General features: G+C 46.8%; 1 protein-coding gene across 2 annotated transcripts in view; it reads left to right on the top strand.

Moving 5' to 3' along the window:
- LOC147097252 (inter-alpha-trypsin inhibitor) overlaps positions 1 to 3,735 on the top strand; it is a 42,848-nt gene extending 39,113 nt beyond the window's left edge. Inside the window, exons 5-6 of one of the 2 annotated variants that reach the window (XM_085972050.1) lie at positions 60 to 147; positions 3,605 to 3,735. In XM_085972050.1, the coding sequence (XP_085828176.1) occupies positions 60 to 147; positions 3,605 to 3,671 (155 nt within the window). In that variant the 3' untranslated portion in view covers positions 3,672 to 3,735. The remainder of the gene's footprint in view (positions 1 to 59; positions 148 to 3,604) is intronic. The other variant, XM_085972051.1, reaches the window with a different exon arrangement.
- The last annotated feature ends 16,667 nt before the right edge of the window (positions 3,736 to 20,402 follow it).

Genomic DNA, 20,402 nt, shown 5'->3' with positions numbered 1-20,402 from the left:
CAACAGCATGGGAGGTGCGCTCGGTAAATAACCAAGAACTTGGTGTTGCTGTCTTGCAGGTCTGGCGGTGGGACTGGGCCTGGGATTCGCCGTGCTGCTCACTCTCGCCGTCGCACTCACCGTGTTTTTTATACAGAGGAAGAAACGGTTTGGATTTTTTTTCTCCCCCCCCCCTCCCCAATGCGGGAATAATATTAAAGATTCTACCTTCATTGTACAAACATTATGGGAAAGAGGGGCACGTTTCTGAAATTTACTCTGATGACACTAACATCTAGGGGGCATCTAACTTCCTCCTTGGCACTTGCAATGTGCCCAGGAGGGCCAAGGGCCAATTTATGCCCCTTTATTTACAGCATCTATCGCTTGTTTTTCAAGTAATTAATGAAGGATCTGTGCTCCGATATTCACCTCGCTCTTGTTAGAGAATCATGGCCTAGAGCTTGCTCCACGTTTTTCAGGAGCTGCTTGGATTACTAAGGCTACAATATGGCGGGCAGGAACAAACAAGAGACGTCCTTGACCTACGCCTGAAATAGTCAGTAGATCCTTTGCATGCGCAAGTAAGGCCTGTTTGAGGCCCACCTCCTGTAAGATTGGTTTGCCCCGAGGCAGCTGGGAAACCAGCCCTAGAGATCGCCTGCAAACTAGAGGGTAAGGAACTTACATAGGAACAGGAGTAGGCCCTTCGGCCCCTCAAGCCTGTTCTGCCATTCAATGAGATCATGGCTGATCTGCCACCTAACTCCATATACCCGCCCATATGACCTATATCCCTTAATACCTTTGGTTAACAGAAAGCTAGCAATCTCCGATTTAAAATTAACAATTGATCTAGCACCAATTGCCGATTGCCGTTAACTGAATGTGGAGTTGGCAGGAGCCGGAGTACTCCTCTCGAACCCCACATTAAAGGAGCCAATCGCAGCCGCTCCCGACCCTCGACCCAGGCCCCGATCCCCGACCCGGGCCCCGATCCCGATCCCTGACCCGGGCCCCGACCCCGATCCTCAACCCGGGCCCCGACAACTCTTACCTGAGTGTTGCTGCGACACTCTTCACTGGCAACACTGAAATGAGGCCCAATATCCAGAGAGCCTCGGGTCCTTCCCGCGCCTTAAAATTACTGCAGCCCAATTTCTAGGCCAGAAAAGCTAATCATTTTCAATGTGTTTGTGATTGATCATCCTATTGAACTATAGCCATAAACACCATTTTGCTGCCTCAAATTTTGATTGTTAAAAGATTGACAAATGGTGGAAAAGGTGTTCCACAGGGATCGGTGCTGGGACCCCTGTTGTTCACCATTTACATCACAATTTGGACTCGGGAATCGGAAGTACAATTTCAAAATTTGTGGACAACACCAAATTGGGGGTGTAGTTAATACAGAGCAGGACAGCGACAAAATACAGGAAGACATTAACAAACTTGCAGAATGGCATGTAATTGGACAATGAATTTCAATATAGATAAGTGTGAGACGGTGCCTTTTTGTAGGAAGGATATGGAGGCCACATACTGCTTTGATAATAAGAGTCTGAGTGGGGTCGAGGAGCAAAGGGGCGCAAAGGGTGGTAGAAGTGTGGAACACCCCCCCACAAAATGCAGTAGATGCTAGCTCAATTAATCTTTTTAAATCTGAGACCGATAAGATTTTTGCTAGACTAAGGTATAAAAGGATATGGAGGCAAGGCGGGCGGATGGAGTTAAGCTATAGATCAGCAATGATCTCATTAAATGGCAGGTCAGGCTCGAGGGGCTGAATGGCCTCCTCCCGTTCCTACGCGACCTTCAGGACGTGAGAGACTGCTGAGCCAAGCTGACAAAAGAACCAGGGGCAATATGAGGAAAAACATTTCAACGCAACGAGTGGTTAGGATTTGGAATGTTCCGCCTGATAGGGTGGTGGTCACAGATTCAATAGTAGCCTTCAAAAGGGAATTGGATAAATGCTTGAAGGAGAAAAAATTGCAGGGATATGGGGAAAGAGCGGGGGAGTGGGACTAACTGGATTGCTCTTCGAAAGAGCCGGCACAGACTCAATGGGCTGAATGGCCTCCTCCTGTGCTGTACTGTACGCCCCTGCAATAGTACCGAAACGGCTCTCATCAAAGTCACAAATGACATGCTTTGTGACTGTGACAAAGGTAAACTATCCCTCCTCGTCCTTCTCGACCTGTCTGCAGCCTTTGACACGGTTGACCACTCCATCCTTCTCCAACGCCTCTCCACCATTGTCCAGCTGGGTGGGACCACACTCGCCTCGTTCCATTCTTATCTATCTAATCGCAGCCAGAAAATCACCTACAATGGCTTCTCTTCCCACTCCCGCATCGTTACCTCTGGGGTCCCCCCAAGGATCTATCCTTGGCCCTCTCCTATTTCTCATCTACATGTTGCCCCTTGGCGACATCATCCAAAAACACGGCATCAATTTCCGCATGTATGCTGACAACACCCAGCTCTACCTCACTTCTTCTCTCGACCCCTCCACGGTCTCTAAATTGTCAGACTGCTTGTCCGATATCCAGTTCTGGATGAGCAGAAATTTTCTCCAATTAAATATTGGGAAGACCGAAGCCATTGTTTTCGGTCTCCGCCACAAACTCCGTTCCCTCGCCACTGACTCCATCCCTCTCCCTAACATCTGTCTGAGGCTGAACCAGACTGTTCGCAACCTTGGTGTCATATTTGACCCGGAAATGAGCTTCCGACCACATATCCACGCAATAACTAAGACCGCGTCTTTCCACGTCTGTAACATCGCCCGTCTCCGCCCTTGCCTCAGCTCATCTGTGGCTGAAACCCTCATCCATGGCTCTGTTACCTCTGGACTTGACTATTCCAACGCTCTCCGGGCTGGGCTCCCACATTCTACCCTACGTAAACTTGGTCATCCAAACCTTGAGGTCATCCTAACTCGCCCCTGATAAAGGTCCTTAAAATAATGAAGGGGTTCGATAGGGTAGACGTAGAGAAGATGTTGCCACTTGTAGGGGATCAAAAACTAGGTCATAAATATAAGCTAGTCACTGATAAATCCAATAAGCAATTTAGGAGAAACTTCTTTACCCAGAGATTGGTTAGAATGTGGAAGGTGTTACCACAGGGTGTCGTTAAGGTGAGTAGCGTAGATGCATTTAAGGAGAAGCTAGATAAACGCATGAGGGAGAAAGGAATAGAAGGTTATATGTTGACAGGGTGAGACGAGGCTCGTGTGGAACATAAACACCGGCATAGACCAGTTGGGCTGAATGGCCTGTTTCTGTGCGATAGACTCGATGTAAAAAGATACAATGAAGTATATTTTAAGGATTCATGCTCGCGATGCAGAGTTTTGTGCCGGGGGGGAGGGCGGGTGTGAATCGTGCGCCAAGCTCCGGGATCCCCGTGTTGTTTCCTGTCTCAGGCCCGTGGTGGCCCGCTAACCTGCGAGCTTGACGCACTCTCCCCGAGGTGGGTGGGGGTGGGGGGGGGAGCGGGTGGTGGAAAGCCCCACGGCAGGAGCGTGAATTCGTAGATTGTGCCCTCACACTTTATTCCGCTGTATTTGCTTTTACAGGGTTTAATTTCTCTCTCTCTTGTTTTATTGTCACTTAAGGGTCAAGCAGCCAGGAACAAAGATTCAAGAGGAGCCACTAGCTCAAGGGATTGAAATGAAGGAATAAATCATTAAACTAGCTCCAAGCTCACTAATAAAGATTGTTATTTGCAACACTTTCATATAATTAAGCTGCTGGTCATTGCTTTTTTGAACGTTCCACCCTATCCATACACTTCATGTACACAATTGTTACTATCAATGATAAGTGGAGGTCTACTTCTATAAAGTGTCTCTTTCACTTCATCAGTGTGTAGCTGTAGATTGCACTTTGTCCTCAATCGGCCCTCGGGCTTGTTTTCTTTGTGTTATCGGAGAATAATCCTGTGTCGCTCTTAACTCTCTGACAGGGGGGAGCAGAAATACGCAGTCCCCAGCATTCGCCCCACCACTCTTTTCTATAGTGTGTCAGCCATGGCTCAGTGGGCAGCACCCTCGCCTCTGGGTCAGAGGTTGTGGGTTTAAGCCTCGCTCCAGAGACTTGAGCACAAAATCTAGGCCGACACTCCCGCGCAGTACTGAGGGTGTGCTGCAGTGTCAGAGGCACCGTCTTTTGGATGAGACGTTAAACCGAGGCCCCGTCTGCCCTCTCAGGTGATGTAAAAGATCCCATGGCCACTATTTTGAAGAGGAGCAGGGGAGTTCTCTCAACTAACAACACGTTAAAAAAAAAAATTGTTTTTAATGGGATCTTGCTGTGCGCACATTGGATACTACATTACATCATTAATTACACTTGAAAAGTACTTCACTGGTTGTCAAGCGACCTGAGGCTGTGAAAGGCAAGTTCTTTCTCTCATCCACCATCAGTCGCACAACAGCTTTAAAGGGGAGCAGCAGCCCTTTAATGGCTGCTAGTCACTCGATAATCTGCCCTCTGATTCACTGGCGCTGCCAGTGGGGGAATCCCGACTACATAATCAGCTGACCTCACGCTACAGCACCAGGTCAGTGGGGTTGCACCACAGGGACAAGCAGTGCCCAATGAGCACGGGCCCTTTGTGTCGCTCACCACCTTCCGCTCCGGACTTTATTCATTTTTCTGCACTTCTAATTAATTGTTTAAAAACTTACACCGTTGTTGGGGTAATTTTCACACTTCGTAATCCTGGCAGGGTCCCTCAGCTGTGGAGATCTCACACTCACTGACACTACTCGGGAGAGTCTGAACAACAACAACTTGCATTTCTACAGCGCCTTTACCTAGTAAAACAGCCCGACATGCTTCACAGGAGCGATTATCAAACAAAATTTGACACCGAGCCACATAAGGAGTTATTAGGACAGGTAAAGAGGTAGGTTTTAAGAAGCATCTTAAAAAGGAGAGAGAAGTAGAGAGGCGGAGAGGTTTAGGGAGGGAGTTGCAGAGCTTAGGGCCTCGGCCGCTGAAGGTACGGCCACCAATGGTGGAGCGATTAAAACCGGGGATGCTCAAGATTTGGAGGAGCGCAGAGATATGAAAATCAGGATGAGAATTTTAAATTTGAGGTGTTGCTGGACCGACAGCCAATGTAGATCAGCGACATGTCGAGAATTTACACAGCGCCGAATAACGGGCATCAGGTAAGGCCGGGATTGGGTGCTGCCACGATGCCCCATGTGGCCGAATAGCCTCTGGCTGTTGAGATCAACATTTAAATAATGACCTCTTGAGGAGGTGTCACCCATGGAACTGATCCTCTCGCCCCATAAAGTCAACGCCTTCAGGAAAGAGGGGAACTGATCAAGTAAAAACAAAAGGAAATTCCTTCACCTACATAACATTTCAAGACAATATATAACTTTTAATCCTGCCTTTTACTTTCATTTATTTTATTGGTGTTTGAAGACCAGGACCTCAAACCCGGCACTAAGCTCATGGTCTACAGAGCAGCAGTGATACCTGCCATCCTGTATGCCTCCGAGACATGGACCATGTACAGCAGGCATCTCAAAGCACTGGAGAGGTACCACCAACGCTGCCTCCGCAAGATCCTGCAAATCCATTGGCAGGATAGGCGCACCAACGTCAGTGTTCTCGCTCAGGCCAACATCCCCAGCATCGAAGCTCTGACCACGCTCAATCAGCTCCGATGGACGGGTCACATTGTCCGCATGCCCGATACGAGACTCCCAAAACAAGCGCTCTATTCGGAGCTCCGGCACGGCAGGTGGGCAGAGGAAACGCTTCAAGGACACCCTCAAAACCTCCTTGAAAAAGTGCAACATCCCCACCGACACCTGGGAATCCCTGGCCCAAGACCGCACAAAGTGGAGGAGAAGCATCCGGGAAGGCGCCGAACACCTCGAGTCTCTTCGCCGGGAGCAAGCGGAAGCCAAGCGCGGGCAGCGCAAGGAGCGCACGTCAACCCAAGCACCCCACCCACCCGCCCCTTCAACCACCGTCTGCCCCGCCTGTGACAGAGACTGTAGGTCCCGCATTGGACTCATCAGTCACCTGCGAACTCATTTTTAATGTGGAAGCAAGTCATCCTCGGTTCCGAGGGGCTGCCTAAGAAGGAGACGAGGAGAGATTTTATTGGCAGTCTCGCAGTCCAAGGTAGAGCATGCCACCCAGTGGCTGCACGGGGAACTGCTCAATCTCTGCTGCATCTGCTCAAGTAATCAAATTGCAACCAATAACTTTGACATCTGTTTTTTTTTAAATTTGTGCTTTTATCTTTTTGTTTTGTTTAAACATTGACCAATTTACTGGCTGGGAAGTGAATTAGTTCCTGAGCCCGACAGTGTGGGCGAGCCTGTGGGTTTGTGACAGCGCACAAGGTCACAAGGTCGTTATTGTGCATTGGAAGGGAAACTGAGCGACACGCGTACTCCAGGAATAGTGTTGAGACAGCTAAGGGTCAAGTTCAAAGGGACACGACGGGAGTGAAATTGGTCTTTGGTGATAGTGCGACACGGCCAATAGCCAATCAACATTTTACACTACATTGGACAAGAATATTGAGCGGGGTGGAAAACAGGAGCCGATTGGCTATTGCCCATTTGTGTTTCCACCCAAGACTGAATATACCCCCTTCCCCACCCCCAGGAGTCTAAGTAAAGAAAGACTTACATTTCTATAGTGCCTTTCACGACCTCAGGACGTCTCAAAGTCCTTTACAGCCAATGGAAGTGCTTTTTTTGAAGTGGAGTCACTGCTGTAATGTGGGAAACGCAGCAGCCAATTTGCGCACAGCAAGCTCCCACAAACAGCAATGTGATAATGACCAGGTCATCTGTTTTCGTTATGTTGATTGAGGGATAAATGTTGGCCCAGGACTCCGGGTATAACTCCCCTTCGAAATAGTGCCATGGGGATCTTTTACGTCCACCTGAGAGAGCAGGCGGGGCCTCGGTTTAACGTCTCATCCGAAAGACGGCACCTCCAACAGTGCAGCACTCCCTCAGCACTGCACTGGAGTGTCAGCCTAGATGTTTGTGCTCCAGTCTCTGCAGTAGGACAAGGAGACACCTGTTCAAAACTAGCAAAAGGTAAATTCAGCACCAATATCAGGTTTTCTTCCACACAATGAGTGATCAACACTTGGAATGGATTTCCACATCGACTAGTAAAGGTGGAAACCCCAGAATCACATAGGTTCTGACTGAACGCGGCAATGGGCGGGTTTCAGGGTCATTCTGTAAGGATGAACTAAGATGGGTCGGATGGCCTCCCTCATCCTAAATCATCTTGTACTTTTACCATCCTTATTTTTAACATCAGATATTTGTTGCTGAAAAAACAAAAATGGTGGCCAAGAGCATGTTCAAAAGAATGTCCAAAAAATCTACAGAGCCATTCACAAGATCACAAGATCACAAGAAACCCCACAGTGCAGATAGAGGCCATTTCGGCCCATCGAGCCTACACCGACACATATCCCACCCGATCCCCGTAACCCCTACACCAACACCAACACATATCCCACTCTATCCCCGCGTATTTAATCCCCCTAACACTAAGGGTCAATTTATCATAGCCAATCAACCTAACCCGCACATCTTTGGACTGTGGGAGGAAACCGGAGCACCCGGAGGAAACCCACGCAAACACGGGGAGAATGTGCAAACTCCACACAGACAGTCACCCGAGGCCAGATTCGAACCCGGGTCCCTGGCGCTGTGAGGCAACAGTGCTAACCACTATGCCACCATTCGATTGGCTTCCCTTCTCCTTGCTCACACTGATATATTTTGCTGACTGCTTGTAGATGATTTCTCCTTAGTGGTTCCTCATGGGGATTTTTCAGTCCACTTTCCTCATATTTGAACCATATTATTTCAGTGCTAATTTGTTCCCGTTTTATGAATGGAAACTTTAAGCCAATCAAATGCAGTGATAGGCAAATTCTGATTTGCCTATCAGTATCATGATATCTGAGGTGTGGTAAAAGAAGTGTGACACCTGATGGACAGGAAGTGCATGTGGTGATATAGGAATCGGGGGGAAAACTCTCCACTGGCTGGAGTCATACCTAGCACAAAGGAAGATGGTTGTGGTGGTTGGAGGTCAATCATCACAGCCCCAGGACATCGCTGCAGGAGTTCCTCAGGGCAGTGTCCTAGGCCCAACCATCTTCAGCTGCTTCATCAGTGACCGTCCCTCCAACATAAGGTCAGAAATGGGGGTGTTCGCCGACGATTGCAGTGTTCAGCGCCACTTGCAACTCCTCAGATAATGATGCAGTCCATGCCCAAATGCAACAAGGCCTGGACGACGTTCAGGCTTGGGCTGATAAGTGGCAGGTAACATTCACGCCACAGAAGTGCCAGGCAATGACTATCTCCAACAAGCGAGAGTCTAACCACCTCCCCTTTGACATTCAATGGCATTACCATCGCCGAATCCCCCACCATCAACATCCTGGGGGTCACCATTGACCAGAAACTTAACTGGACCAGCCACATAAATACTGTGGCAACAAGAGCAGGTCAGAGGCTAGGTATTCTGTGGTGAGTGTCTCACCTCCTGACTCCCCAAAGCCTTTCCACCATCTACAAGGCACAAGTAAGGAGTGTGATGGAATACTCTCCACTTGCCTGGATGAGTGCAGCTCCAACAACACTCAAGAAGTTCAACACCATCCAGGACAAAGCAGCCCGCTTGATTGGCACCCCATCCATCACCTTAAACATTCACTCCCTCCACCACCGGCGCACCATGGCTGCAGTGTGCACCATCTACGAGATGCACTGCAGCAACTCGCCAAGGCTTCTTCGGCAGCACCTCCCAAACCCGCGACCTCTTCCACCTAGAAGAGTAAGGGCAGCAGGTGCATGGGAACACCACCACCTCCAAGTTCCCCTCCAAGTCACACACCATCCTGACTTAGAAGTATATCGCCGCTCCTTCATTGTCGCTGGATCAAAATCCTGGAACTCCCTCCCTAACAGCACTGTGGGAGCACCTTCACCACACGGACTGCAGTGGTTCAAGAAGGTGGCTCACCACCACCTTCCCAAGGGCAATTAGGAATGGGCAATAAATGCTGGCCTTGCCAGCGACGCCCACATCCCATGAACAAATAAAAAACATTAAAGGGCGTGAGAGTATGCCCGAAGGTCAATTGGACTAGGAAGTTCATGGGGAAAACACACCACCTGAGTCTCAAAGAATCATATAGCACAGAACATAAGAATTAGGAGCAGGAGTGGGCCATTTGGCCCTTCGAGCCTGCTCCGCCATTCAATGTGATCATGGTTGATCCTCTATCTCAATACCATATTCCCACTCTCTCCCCATACCCCTTGATGCCTTTTATGTCTAGAAATCGATCTATCTCCTTCTTAAATATTTTCAGTGACTTGGCTTCCACAGCCTTCTGTGGTAGAGAAATCCACAGATTCACCACCCTCTGAGTGAAGAAATTTCTCCTCATCTCAGTCCTAAAGTTCCTACCCCGTATCCTGAGCCTGTGACCCCTCGTTCTAGACCCCCCCAGCCAGGGGAAACATCCTTCCTGCATCCAGTCTGTCTAGCCCTGTCAGAATTAAATACGTTTCAATGAGATCCCCTCATTTTTCTAAACTCTAGTGAATATAGGCCTAGCCCACCCAATCTCTCCTCATACGACAGTCCTGCCATCCCAGGAATCAGTCTGGTGAACTTTCGCAGCACTCCCTCTATGGCAAGTATATCCTTTCTTAGGTAAGGAGACTAAAACTGCACACAGTACTCCAGGTGTGGTCTCACCAAGGCCCTGTACAACTGTAGTAAGACATCCTTGCTCCGGTACTCAAATCCTCTTGCAATGAAGGCCAACATACCATTTGCCTTCCTAACTGCTTGCTGCACCTGCATGTTTGCTTTCAGTGACTGGTGTACAAGGACACCCAGGTCCCTCTGTAAATCAACATTTCCCAATCTATCACCATTTAAATAATACTCTGCCTTTCTGTTTTTCCTACCGAAGTGGATAACTTCACATTTATCCACGTTATACTGCATCTGCTATGAATTTGCCCACTCGCTCAACTTGTCTAAATCACCTTGAAGCCTCTTTGCATCCTCCTCACAACTCACAATCTCACCTAGTTTTGTGTCATCAGCAAACTTGGAAATATTACATTTGGCTCCCTCATCCAAATCATTGATATATATTGTGAAAAGCTGGGGCCCAAGCACTGATCCCTGCGGTACCCCACTAGTCACCGCCTGCCATCCCGAAAAAGACCCATTTATTCCTACTCTCTGTTAACCAATTTTCAATCCATGCCAGTATATTACCCCCAATCCCATGTGCTTTAATTTTAAATTTACACTAACCTCTTATGTGGGACTTTATCAAAGGCCTTCTGAAAATCCAAATACACCACATCCACTGGTTCTCCCTTATCTATTCTACCAGTTACATCAAAAATCTCCAGTAGGTTTGTCAAACACTATTTCCCTTTCATAAATCCATGTTGACTTTGTCTAATCCCGTTGATATTTTCTAAGTGTCCTGTTATCACATCCTTTATAATAGACTCTAGCATTTTCCCTACTACTGATGTTCGGCTAACCGGTCTGTAGTGCCCAGTTTTCTCTCTCCTTCCTTTTTTGAATAGTGGGGTTACATTTGCCACCCTCCAATCTGCGAAAACTGTTCCATAATGTGTAGAATTTTGGAAGATGACAACCAATGCATCCACTATTTCCATGACTACCTCTTTTAGTACTCTGGGATGCAGATTATCAGGCCCTGGGGATTTAACAGCTTTCAGTCCCATTAATTTCTCCAGCACTATTTTTTTACTAATACTAATTTCCTTTAATTCCTCCTTCTCACTAGACCCTTGATTCCCTAGCATTTCTGGGAAATTATTTGTGTCCTCTTCCGTGAAGACAGAACCAAAGTATTTGTTTAATTGCTCTGCCATTTCCTTGTTCCCCATTATAAATTCTCCCGTTTCTGACTGTAAGGGACCTACTTTTGTCTTCACTACTCTTTTTCCTTTTACATATTTGTAGAAGCTTTTAGAGTCCACTTTTATGTTCCTTGCAAGTTTACTCTCATACTCTATTTTTCCCCTCTTAATCAATCTTTTGGCCCTTTTTTGCTGAACTCTAAATTGCTCCCAATCCTCAGGCTTGCTACTTTTTCTGGCAACTTTATATGACTCCTCTTTGGATCGAATACTATCCTTAATTTCTTTTGTTAGCCATGGTTGGGCCGCTTTTCCTTTTGTGTTTTTGCGCCAGAAAGGAATGTATAACTGTTGCAATTCATGCATTCGTTCCTTAAATGTTAGCCATTGCCTATCCACCATCATGCCTTTTAATGAAGCTCCCCAATCTATCATAGCCAACTCACTCCTCATACCTTCATAGTTTCCTTTGTTTAGATTTAGGACCCTAGTTTCGGATTGGATTTTTTCACTTTCCATCTTAATGAAGAATTCTATCATGTTATGGTCACTCTTCCCTAAAGGACCCCGCACAACAAGATTATTAATTAACCCCTTCTCATTGCACAATACCCAATCTAGGATAGCCTGTTCCCTAGTTGGCTCCTCAACGTACTGGTCTAAAAAAAATCCCGTACACACTCCAGGAATTCATCCTCCAGTATTATTGCTAATTTGGTTTGGCCAGTCTATATATAGATTAAAGTCCCACATGATTACTGTAGTACCCTTGTTACATGCATCTCTAATTTCCTGTTTGATGCTATGCCCTACAATTACCACTACTGTTTGGAGGCCTATAGGCAACTCCCACCAATGTTTTATGTCCCTTGGTGCTTCTTAGCTCCACCCAGACTGATTCTACATCTTGATTTTCTGAGCCAATATCCTTTCTCACTATTGCTCTGATTTCATCTTTTACTAACAACGCCACCCCACCTCCTTTTCCTTTTTGCCTGTCCTTCCTAAATATCAAATATCCTTAGATATTCAGCTCCCAGCCTTGGTCACCCTGCAGCCATGTCTCTGTAATCGCAATTATATTGTATCCGTTTACATCTATTTGCGCTGTTAATTCGTCTACCTTATTACGAATGCTTCGTGCAGTCAGATACAGTGCCTTTAGATTTGTCTTTTTAACGTTTTTAGACATCTTTAAAAAAATTTGTACTATGGCCCTATTTGTTTTATTACCATTTGTTCTTACCCGGACCCTATTTGTTCGTGCGCTCCTTTGTTTGTACGCTGAGTCCCTTCCTGACACAATCTGGTTATCCTTACCCCAATCTGCTTCCTTGTCTGTTCTCTTTAGCATTCTAGATTTCTCTCCACCAGGACCCTCCCTCCCCTTATTTAGTTTAAAGCCCTATCTACCTCCCTAGTTATTTGATTCGCCAGAACTCTGGTCCCAGCATGGTTCAGGTGTAGTCCGTCCCAACGGAACAGCTCTCTCTTTCCCCAGTACTGGTGCCAGTGCCCCACGAATCGAAACCCACTTCTCCCACACCAATCTTTGAGCCATGTATTCATCTCCCTGATCTTATTGACCTTATGCCAATTTGCTCATCACTCCAGAGATTATGATCTTTGTAGTTCTGCTTTTTAATTTAGTCCCTAGCTGCTCAAACTCTCTCAGCAGAACCTCGTTCTTTGTCCTACCTATGTTGTTGGTACTTACATGGACCACGACAACTGGATCCTCCCCCTCCCACTCCAAGTTCTTCTCCAGCCAGAGGAGATGTCATTTACCCTGGCACCGGGTAGGCAACATAGTCTTCGGGACTCGCGCTCCTACTTGCAGAGAACAGTGTTTATCCCCCTAACTATACTGTCGCCTACCACAACCACCTTCCTTTTTACTCCCCCCCACTTGAATGGCTTCCTGTACCATGGTGCCGTGGTCCGTTTGCTTGTCATCCCCGCACTTGTCAACAAAGGTTGCAAGAACCTCGAATCTATTGGACAAGTGCAGGGAGCGCGGATTGAAGAGTGCTGCGAGTTGGGTGAGTCAGGGAGTCTTAACTGTTTGCTAAAATCAAACTTTTGTTTGTTTCACATTTACTGTTTTCTTTATTTTAACATTCAAGTACAACAGTACTTATACAACTCATCAATTAATAGTAAATCCATTACATTCATTGACCAGAATTTAAAAAAAGCCTCAAATACAGCTTTATGGTCAACAATATAAATACAATAATAAATTTTTACAGGTAAATCAATAATGTTTACAGTACAAACTGCCACTATTTAATAAACCAAGAAAAGAAAGAACCCGTATACGCCAGTCCTACTGGCATCGCTCAATCATTCAGTCATTCACTCCTCCGTTCATTTGCTCGTTCGCTCAGGCGTAAATTCCATTGTGCATGTCTGTGTGCGTGTCATTTGTCTACCTGCGTGCATGCGTGAGTTCGTTCATCCATCCAGGCAGGCCTCGCGCTCACCCAGTAGGATGCCAACTTTCATCCTGGGGGGTGAGGGCCCTTCATTCGGTCGAACGTAAGTTCCATTGTGTATGCGTGCGTGCGTATCATTTGTGTCCACATGCGTGTGTTCACTTGAGCGTTCGTTCATTCGTACATTGAGGAAGGCTTTAACACTAAATAACACCACAATATACAAAGTCCCATAACCATATCAGAAATCAATTAAAACTTCAAGTAAACTACTTTTAGCCAGAAACCCAAAACTTCTTCAACAAAATAAATAAATACCAGTTCTACGCCAGTCCTATCGGCACTCTAATAACTCCTCGTTTTCACTTGATGTTATCTAACCATATAATGTCATGATCCTTGTCCACAGTCTTCAACTTTTCCACAGAAAAGAAGCTGACCACTTTCTCAAATCCCGTAAAAGAAGAAAACGACAACTCAAATTTCCTTCTTCTTGCTGTTATCACTCACAGGACCCAGCCATCAAGACATTCATTATTCCTTGCCGATATTACTTTGTTTTGCCTTTTATCTTCCTTTTTTCCTTTTCCACTTTTATTCCGTTCTCTTTTCCCATCTTATGGCCGCTCATGCGCCACGCTACAGATGGAAACAGTCTGTCTTTCCTCCACCAAAATGGCGGCGCACAAACCCGAGCCCATCACAGAAACAAAACCTCACAGCTGCCACCAGATGGAGCACAGGCGGGGCCGCTGGAACTCATTCGGGCCCGAGACCGTTCTTCAACTTTAGAAACCGTGCAGCATGCTCACCCACAGCATCTCCCGACTCCGCTTCTGTCGACCAGCCGCTCCGCCCTAGGCCCCCCACCTAGGGTCCTCCGTGCTGGGCCCCCCACCTAGGGTCCTCCGTGCTGGGCCTCCCGCCTAGGACACTGTCCTCTGGGTCTTCCACCCTAGACCTTCTGCACTGGGCCCTCCGCACTGGCATTCCCCACGAGCAGCCGGGGTGTGGAGCAGCCCGTTCACAGAGCACCGAGCAGAGCCGAGCTGCTGAGAATCTCGCAGCCTGTGTGCCTCTCTCCACATTTACTGTGGCTGTCTACTGCTTAAAATCTAAATTTCCCAGCTTTTTTTTTGAGTCAAACATATTTATTTAACTATGGTAGTACTTGTTACAACTCATCAATTACATAATAAATCCATTATATTCATTAGCCGCAATAAAACAAAGCCTTAAAAACAGCTTTAGGATTAACAGTACAAATGCAGTGGTAAGTTTTAGACAAATCGACAATATTAACAGTACAGGTACCCATAGTGAAAAACTATTTTACGCCAGTCCTATTGGCAATCTAGTAACTCTTCGTTTTTGCTTGGTATTACCTGTTGCCCTTATGTTAATTTTAACATTCAAGTACAACAGTACTATACAACTCATCAGTTACATAGTAAATCCATTACATTCATTGACCACAAAAAAAAGCCTCAAAAACAGCTTTATGGTCAACAATATAAATACAATAATAAATTTTTACAGGTAAATCAATAATGTTTACAGTACAAACTGCCACTATTTAATAAACCAAGAAAAGAAAGAACCCATATACACCAGTCCTACTGGCATCGCTCAATCATTCAGTCATTAATTCCTCCGTTCGTTCGTTCGCTCGCTCAAGCATAACTTCCATTGTGCATGTCTGTGTGCGTGCGTGTCACTTGTCTACCTGCGTGCGTTCATTCATCCGTCCTGGCAGGCCTCACGCTCCCCCAATAGGATGCCGGCCTTCATCCTGGGGAGTGAGGGACCTTCATTCAGTTGAACGCAAGTTCCACTGTGTATGTGTGCGTGCGTGCGTATTATTTGTGTCCGCATGCGTGCGTTCACTTGAGCGTTTGTTCGTCCGTACATTGAGGAAGGCTTTAATACTAAATAACACCACAATATACAAAGTCCCATAACCATATCAGAAATCAATTAAAACTTCAAGTAAACTACTTTTAGCCAGAAACCCAAAACTTCTTCAACAAAACAAGTAAATACCAGTTCTATGCCAGTCCTATCAGCACTCTAATAACTCCTCGTTTTCACTTGATGTTATCTAACCATATAATGTCATGATCCTTGTCCACAGTCTTCAACTTTTCCACAGAAAAGAAGCTGACCACTTTCTCAAATCCCGTAAAAGAAGTAAACAACTACTCAAATGTCCTTCTTCTTGCTGTTATCACTCACAGGACCCAGCCATCAAGACATTGGTTATTCCTTGCCGATATTACTTTGTTTTCTCTTTTATCTTCCTTTTATTTTCCTTGGAAGTTACGCTTGAGCGAGCGAACGAACGAACGGAGGAATGAATGATTGAGCGATGCCAGTAGAACTGGTGTATACGGGTTCTTTCTTTTCTTGGTTTATTAAATAGTGGCAGTTTGTACTGTAAACATTATTGATTTACCTGTAAAAATTTATTATTGTATTTAATGTGACATTAAATAAATTTTAAACGGAGATAGACAGTTTCCTAGCTGATAAGGGAATTAGGGGTTACAGGGAGCGGGCAGGGAAGTGGATGCGAGTCTAGGTTCGGATCAGCCATGATCCTATTGAATGGCGGAGCAGGCTCAAGGGGCCGTATGGCCTACTCCTGCTCTTTCTTCTTCTGTTCTTTTTTTCCCACTTTTATTCCGTTCTCTTTTCCCATCTTATGGCCGCTCATGCGCCATGCTACAGATGGAAACAGTCTGTCTTTCCTCCACTAAAATGGCAGCGCACAAACCCGATCCCATCACCAAAGCAAAACCTCACAGCTGCCACCAGATGGAGCACAGGCGGGGCCGCTGGAACTCATTCGGGCCCGAGACCGTTCTTCAACCTTAGAAACCGTGCAGCATGCTCACCCACAGCATCTCCCAACTCCGCTTCTGTCGACCAGCCGCTCCGCCCTAGGCCCCCCGCCTAGGGTCCTCCGTGCTGGGCCTCCCGCCTAGAACACATTCCTCTGGGTCTTCCACCCTGGGCCTTCTGCACTGGGCCCTCCGCACTGGCATTCCCTGCGAGCAGCCGGGGTGTGGAGCAGCCCGTTCACACACCGAGCAGAGCTGAGCTGCTGAGAATCTCGCAGCCTGTGTCTCTCTCCATATTTACTGTGACTGTCTACTGCTTAAAATCTAAATTTCCCAGCTTTAAGCAGGGTTATAAAGGGATATACAAGGCCTACAATTCAGAGCAGCTGAAGGCAGTTAATCAGGGAAACTAGATTAAACTGGTTCTCCTGCAACTGGGCTCAGCAAGTCTCCTTTGTTTCAGGGCCTATAAAACAGGCTTTGAATTGCAATTTTGCATTGAGTGCGGTTTGAAGAATGCTGCGAGTTGGGTGAGTCAGGGAGTTAGTTGAGCAGCACGGTGGCATTGTGGTTAGCACTGTTGCCTCGCAGCGCCAGGGACCCGGGTTCGAATCCGGCCTTGGGTGACTGTCTGTGTGGAGTTTGCACATTTTCCCCGTGTTTGCGTGGGTTTCCTCCGGATGCTCCGGTTTCCTCCCACAGTCCAAAGATGTGCGGGTTAGGTTGATTGGCTATGATAAATTGACCCTTAGTGTTAGGGGGATTAAATACGTGGGGTTACGGGGATAGGGTAGGATATGTGTTGGTGTAGGGGTTACGGGGATCGGGTGGGATATGTGTCGGTGCAGGCTCGATGGGCCGAAATGGCCTCTATCTGCACTGTTGTGATTCTGTGTGAGTGGAAGGAGGAGCTCTCTTGCTTTGCCTTTGTTTTTCCTAACTTTTCACCCTATAGGAATTGGTTCTTACTGTACACCAAGGAAAGAGTCCAAGAGCGGAAGCATTCGTACAACAACAACTGCGAAACCACTAAAGTGACATCACAACAAGGGAAGGAGCTGATTGGTAAGTAGGACCTGGTGAGTATTTCTACAGTCCAGTCGTTAAAGTAAAAGTAAGGTCTCTAGTTTAGAGTAAGTAGTGTTTAAAGGGAAGTAAGGTCCCTAGTGTATTTAATATTCTTTAATTTAAAGGAAGTAAGTTAAGGGTAGGCCATGGCAGGGCAGCTCGGCACTGTGGAGTGCTCCTCCTGTGCTATGTGGGAAGTCAGGAACACATTCGGTGTCCAGGGTGAACACATGTGCAGGAAGTGTCTCCAGCTGCAGCTACTCGAAATCCGCATTTCAGATCTGGAGCTGCGGCTGGAGTCACTGTGGAGCATCCGCGAGGCTGAGTTCTTCGTGGATAGCACGTTTAACGAGGTGGTCACACCGCAGATAAAGAGTGCACAGGCAGACAGGAAATGGGTGACCGCCAGACAGAGTAAAAGAACTAGGAAGGTAGTGCATTTCCCTCTCTGACAGATTTTCCGTTTTGGATACTGCTGGGGGAGATGGTTTCTCAGGGGAATGCAACAAGAGCCAAGTCCGTGGTACTACGAGTGGCTCAGCTGCACAGGAGGGGAGGAAAAAGAGTGGGAGAGCAATAGTGATAGGGGATTCTATCGTAAGGGAAACAGATAGACATTTCTGTGGCCGCAGACGTGACTCCAGGATGGTATGTTGCCTCCCTGGTGCCAGATGTCACTGAACGGCTGCAGGGCATTCTGAAGGGGGAGGGTGAACAGTCAGAGGTCGTGGTTCACATTGAGACCAACGACATGGGTAGAAAGAGGGATGAGGTCCTGCAACAAGAATTTAGGGAGCTAGGTAGCAGATTAAAAAGCAGGACCTCAAAGGTTGTAATCTCTGGATTACTCCCGGTGCCACGTGCTAGTGAGTATAGGAATAGGTGGATAGAGCAGATGAATGCGTGGCTAAAGAGTTGGTGCAGGAGGGAGGGCTTTAGTTTCCTGGATCACTGGGCCTGCTTCTGGGGAAGGTGGGACCTGTACAAGTCGAACGGGTTGCACCTGAACCGGTACAGGACCAACATCCTTGCAGGGAGGTTTGCTAGTACTGTGGGTGGGGGGTGGGGTTAAACTAACTTGGCAGGGGGATGGGATACGGAGTGGAGCTATAGTAGGGGGTGATGCACAGCCAAATATAGAGGAAAAGACAAGTCAGCCTGGAAGGCAGAGCAAATATGTAACGGCACAAGGGAGTATGGCAAGGCTGGATGGCATTTATTTTAATGCAAGGAGTCTTGCGAGTAAGGCAGATGAATTGAAGGTGTTGATGAACACATGGGAGTGTGATATTGTTGCTATCACAGAGACATGGTTGAGGGAGGGGCAGGACTGGCAGCTCAATTTTCCAGGGTATAGAATCTTCAGGCGAGACAGAGGGGGATGTAAAAGAGGAGGGGGTGTTGCAATATTAATCAAGGTGTCAATTACTGCTGTGAGGAGGGATGCTATCTTAGCAGGTTCCTCTAATGAGGCCATATGGGTAGAACTTAAACAAAAAAGGGGCAAGTACTTTGCTGGGAGTGTACTATAGGCCCCCAAACAGTCAGGGGGAGATAGAGGAACAGATATGTAGGCAAATCTCAGAGCAGTGTAGAAATAATAAGGTAATAATAGTAGGGGATTTCAACTTCCCCAATATTAACTGGGATAGTCAGAGTGTGAAAGGCTTAGAGGGTGCGGAATTCTTAAAGTGCATCTAGGAGAGCTTTCTGAGCCAGCATGTAGAAAGTCCTACAAGAGAGGGGGTGGTACTGGACCTAATTCTAGGGAATGTACCCGGGCAAATGGTAGAAGTGTCAGTCGGAGAGCATTTTGGTGACAGTGACCATAATTCAGTGAGATTTAAGGTAGTCATGGAAAAGGACAAAGATGGACCGGAAATAAAGGTTCTAAATTGGGGGAAGGCCGATTTTAATATGATAAGGCAGGATTTGGCCAAAGTGGACTGGGATCAGCTACTTGTAGGAAAATCCACTTCAGAGCAGTGGGAGTCATTCAGAAAGGAAATAGAGTACAACGCCAACATGTTCCCGTAAAGGTCAAGGGTGGGACCAACAAGCCCAGGGAACCCTGGATGTCAAGGGATATACGAGAATGGATTAGGAACAAAAGGGAGGCTTTTGGCAGATACAAAGGACTAAACAGTGGAAGCCCTAGAGGAGTATAGAAAGTGCAAGGGGGTACTTAAAAAAGAAATTAGGAGAGCGAAGAGGGGGCATGAAAAAACACTGGTGGGCAAAATAAAGGAAAATCCCAAGGTGTTTTATAAGTATATTAAGGGCAAGAGGATAACCAGGGAAAGAGTAGGGCCCATTGTGGCAATCTTTGTGTAGAGCCGGAAGATGTAGGTGAGGTTTTAAATGAATATTTTGCATCTGTGTTCACTATGGAGAAGGATGATGTAGGCATAGAAATCAGGCAGGGGAATTTTGAGATATACTTGAACAAATTAGCATTGAGAGGGAGGAGGTACTAGCGGTTTTAGCAGGCTTAAAAGTGGATAAATCCCCAGGCCCGGACGAGATGTATCCCAGGCTGCTGTGTGAGGCAAGGGAGGAGATTGCAGGGGCTCCGTCACAAATTTTCAGAACCTCTCTGGCCACAGGGGAGGTGCCAGAGGACTGGAGGACAGCTAACGTAGTACCATTATTCAAGAAGGGTAGTAGGGATAAACCAGGGAATTACAGGCCAGTGAGCCTAACATCAGTGGTAGGGAAATTATTGGAAAAAATTCTGAGGGACACTTGGAGAGGCAAGGATTAATCAAGGATAGTCAGCATGGCTTTGTCAGGGGGAGATCATGTCTAACCAATTTGATTGAATTTTGAGAGGGGGTGACTAGGTGTGTGGATGAGGCTAGTGCAGTTGATGTAGTCTACATGGACTTCAGTAAGGCTTTTGACAAAGTCCCGCATGGGAGACTGGTCAAGAAGGTAAGAGCCCATGGGATTCAGGGCATTTGGGCACATTGGATCCAAAATTGGCTTAATGACAGGAGGCAGAGGGTGATGGTCGAAGATTGTTTTTGTGACTGGAAGCCTGTGTCCAGTGGTGTACCACAGGGATCGGTGCTGGGTCCTTTGCTGTTTGTAGTGTACATTAATGATTTAGATATG

This window comes from Somniosus microcephalus, chromosome 32 (genome assembly GCF_052327205.1).
Source record: "Somniosus microcephalus isolate GS21.2 chromosome 32, FLI_Smic_1.0, whole genome shotgun sequence".
Classification (NCBI taxonomy): Eukaryota; Metazoa; Chordata; class Chondrichthyes; order Squaliformes; family Somniosidae; genus Somniosus; species Somniosus microcephalus.
This window is presented reverse-complemented; position numbering and strand designations above follow the sequence as displayed.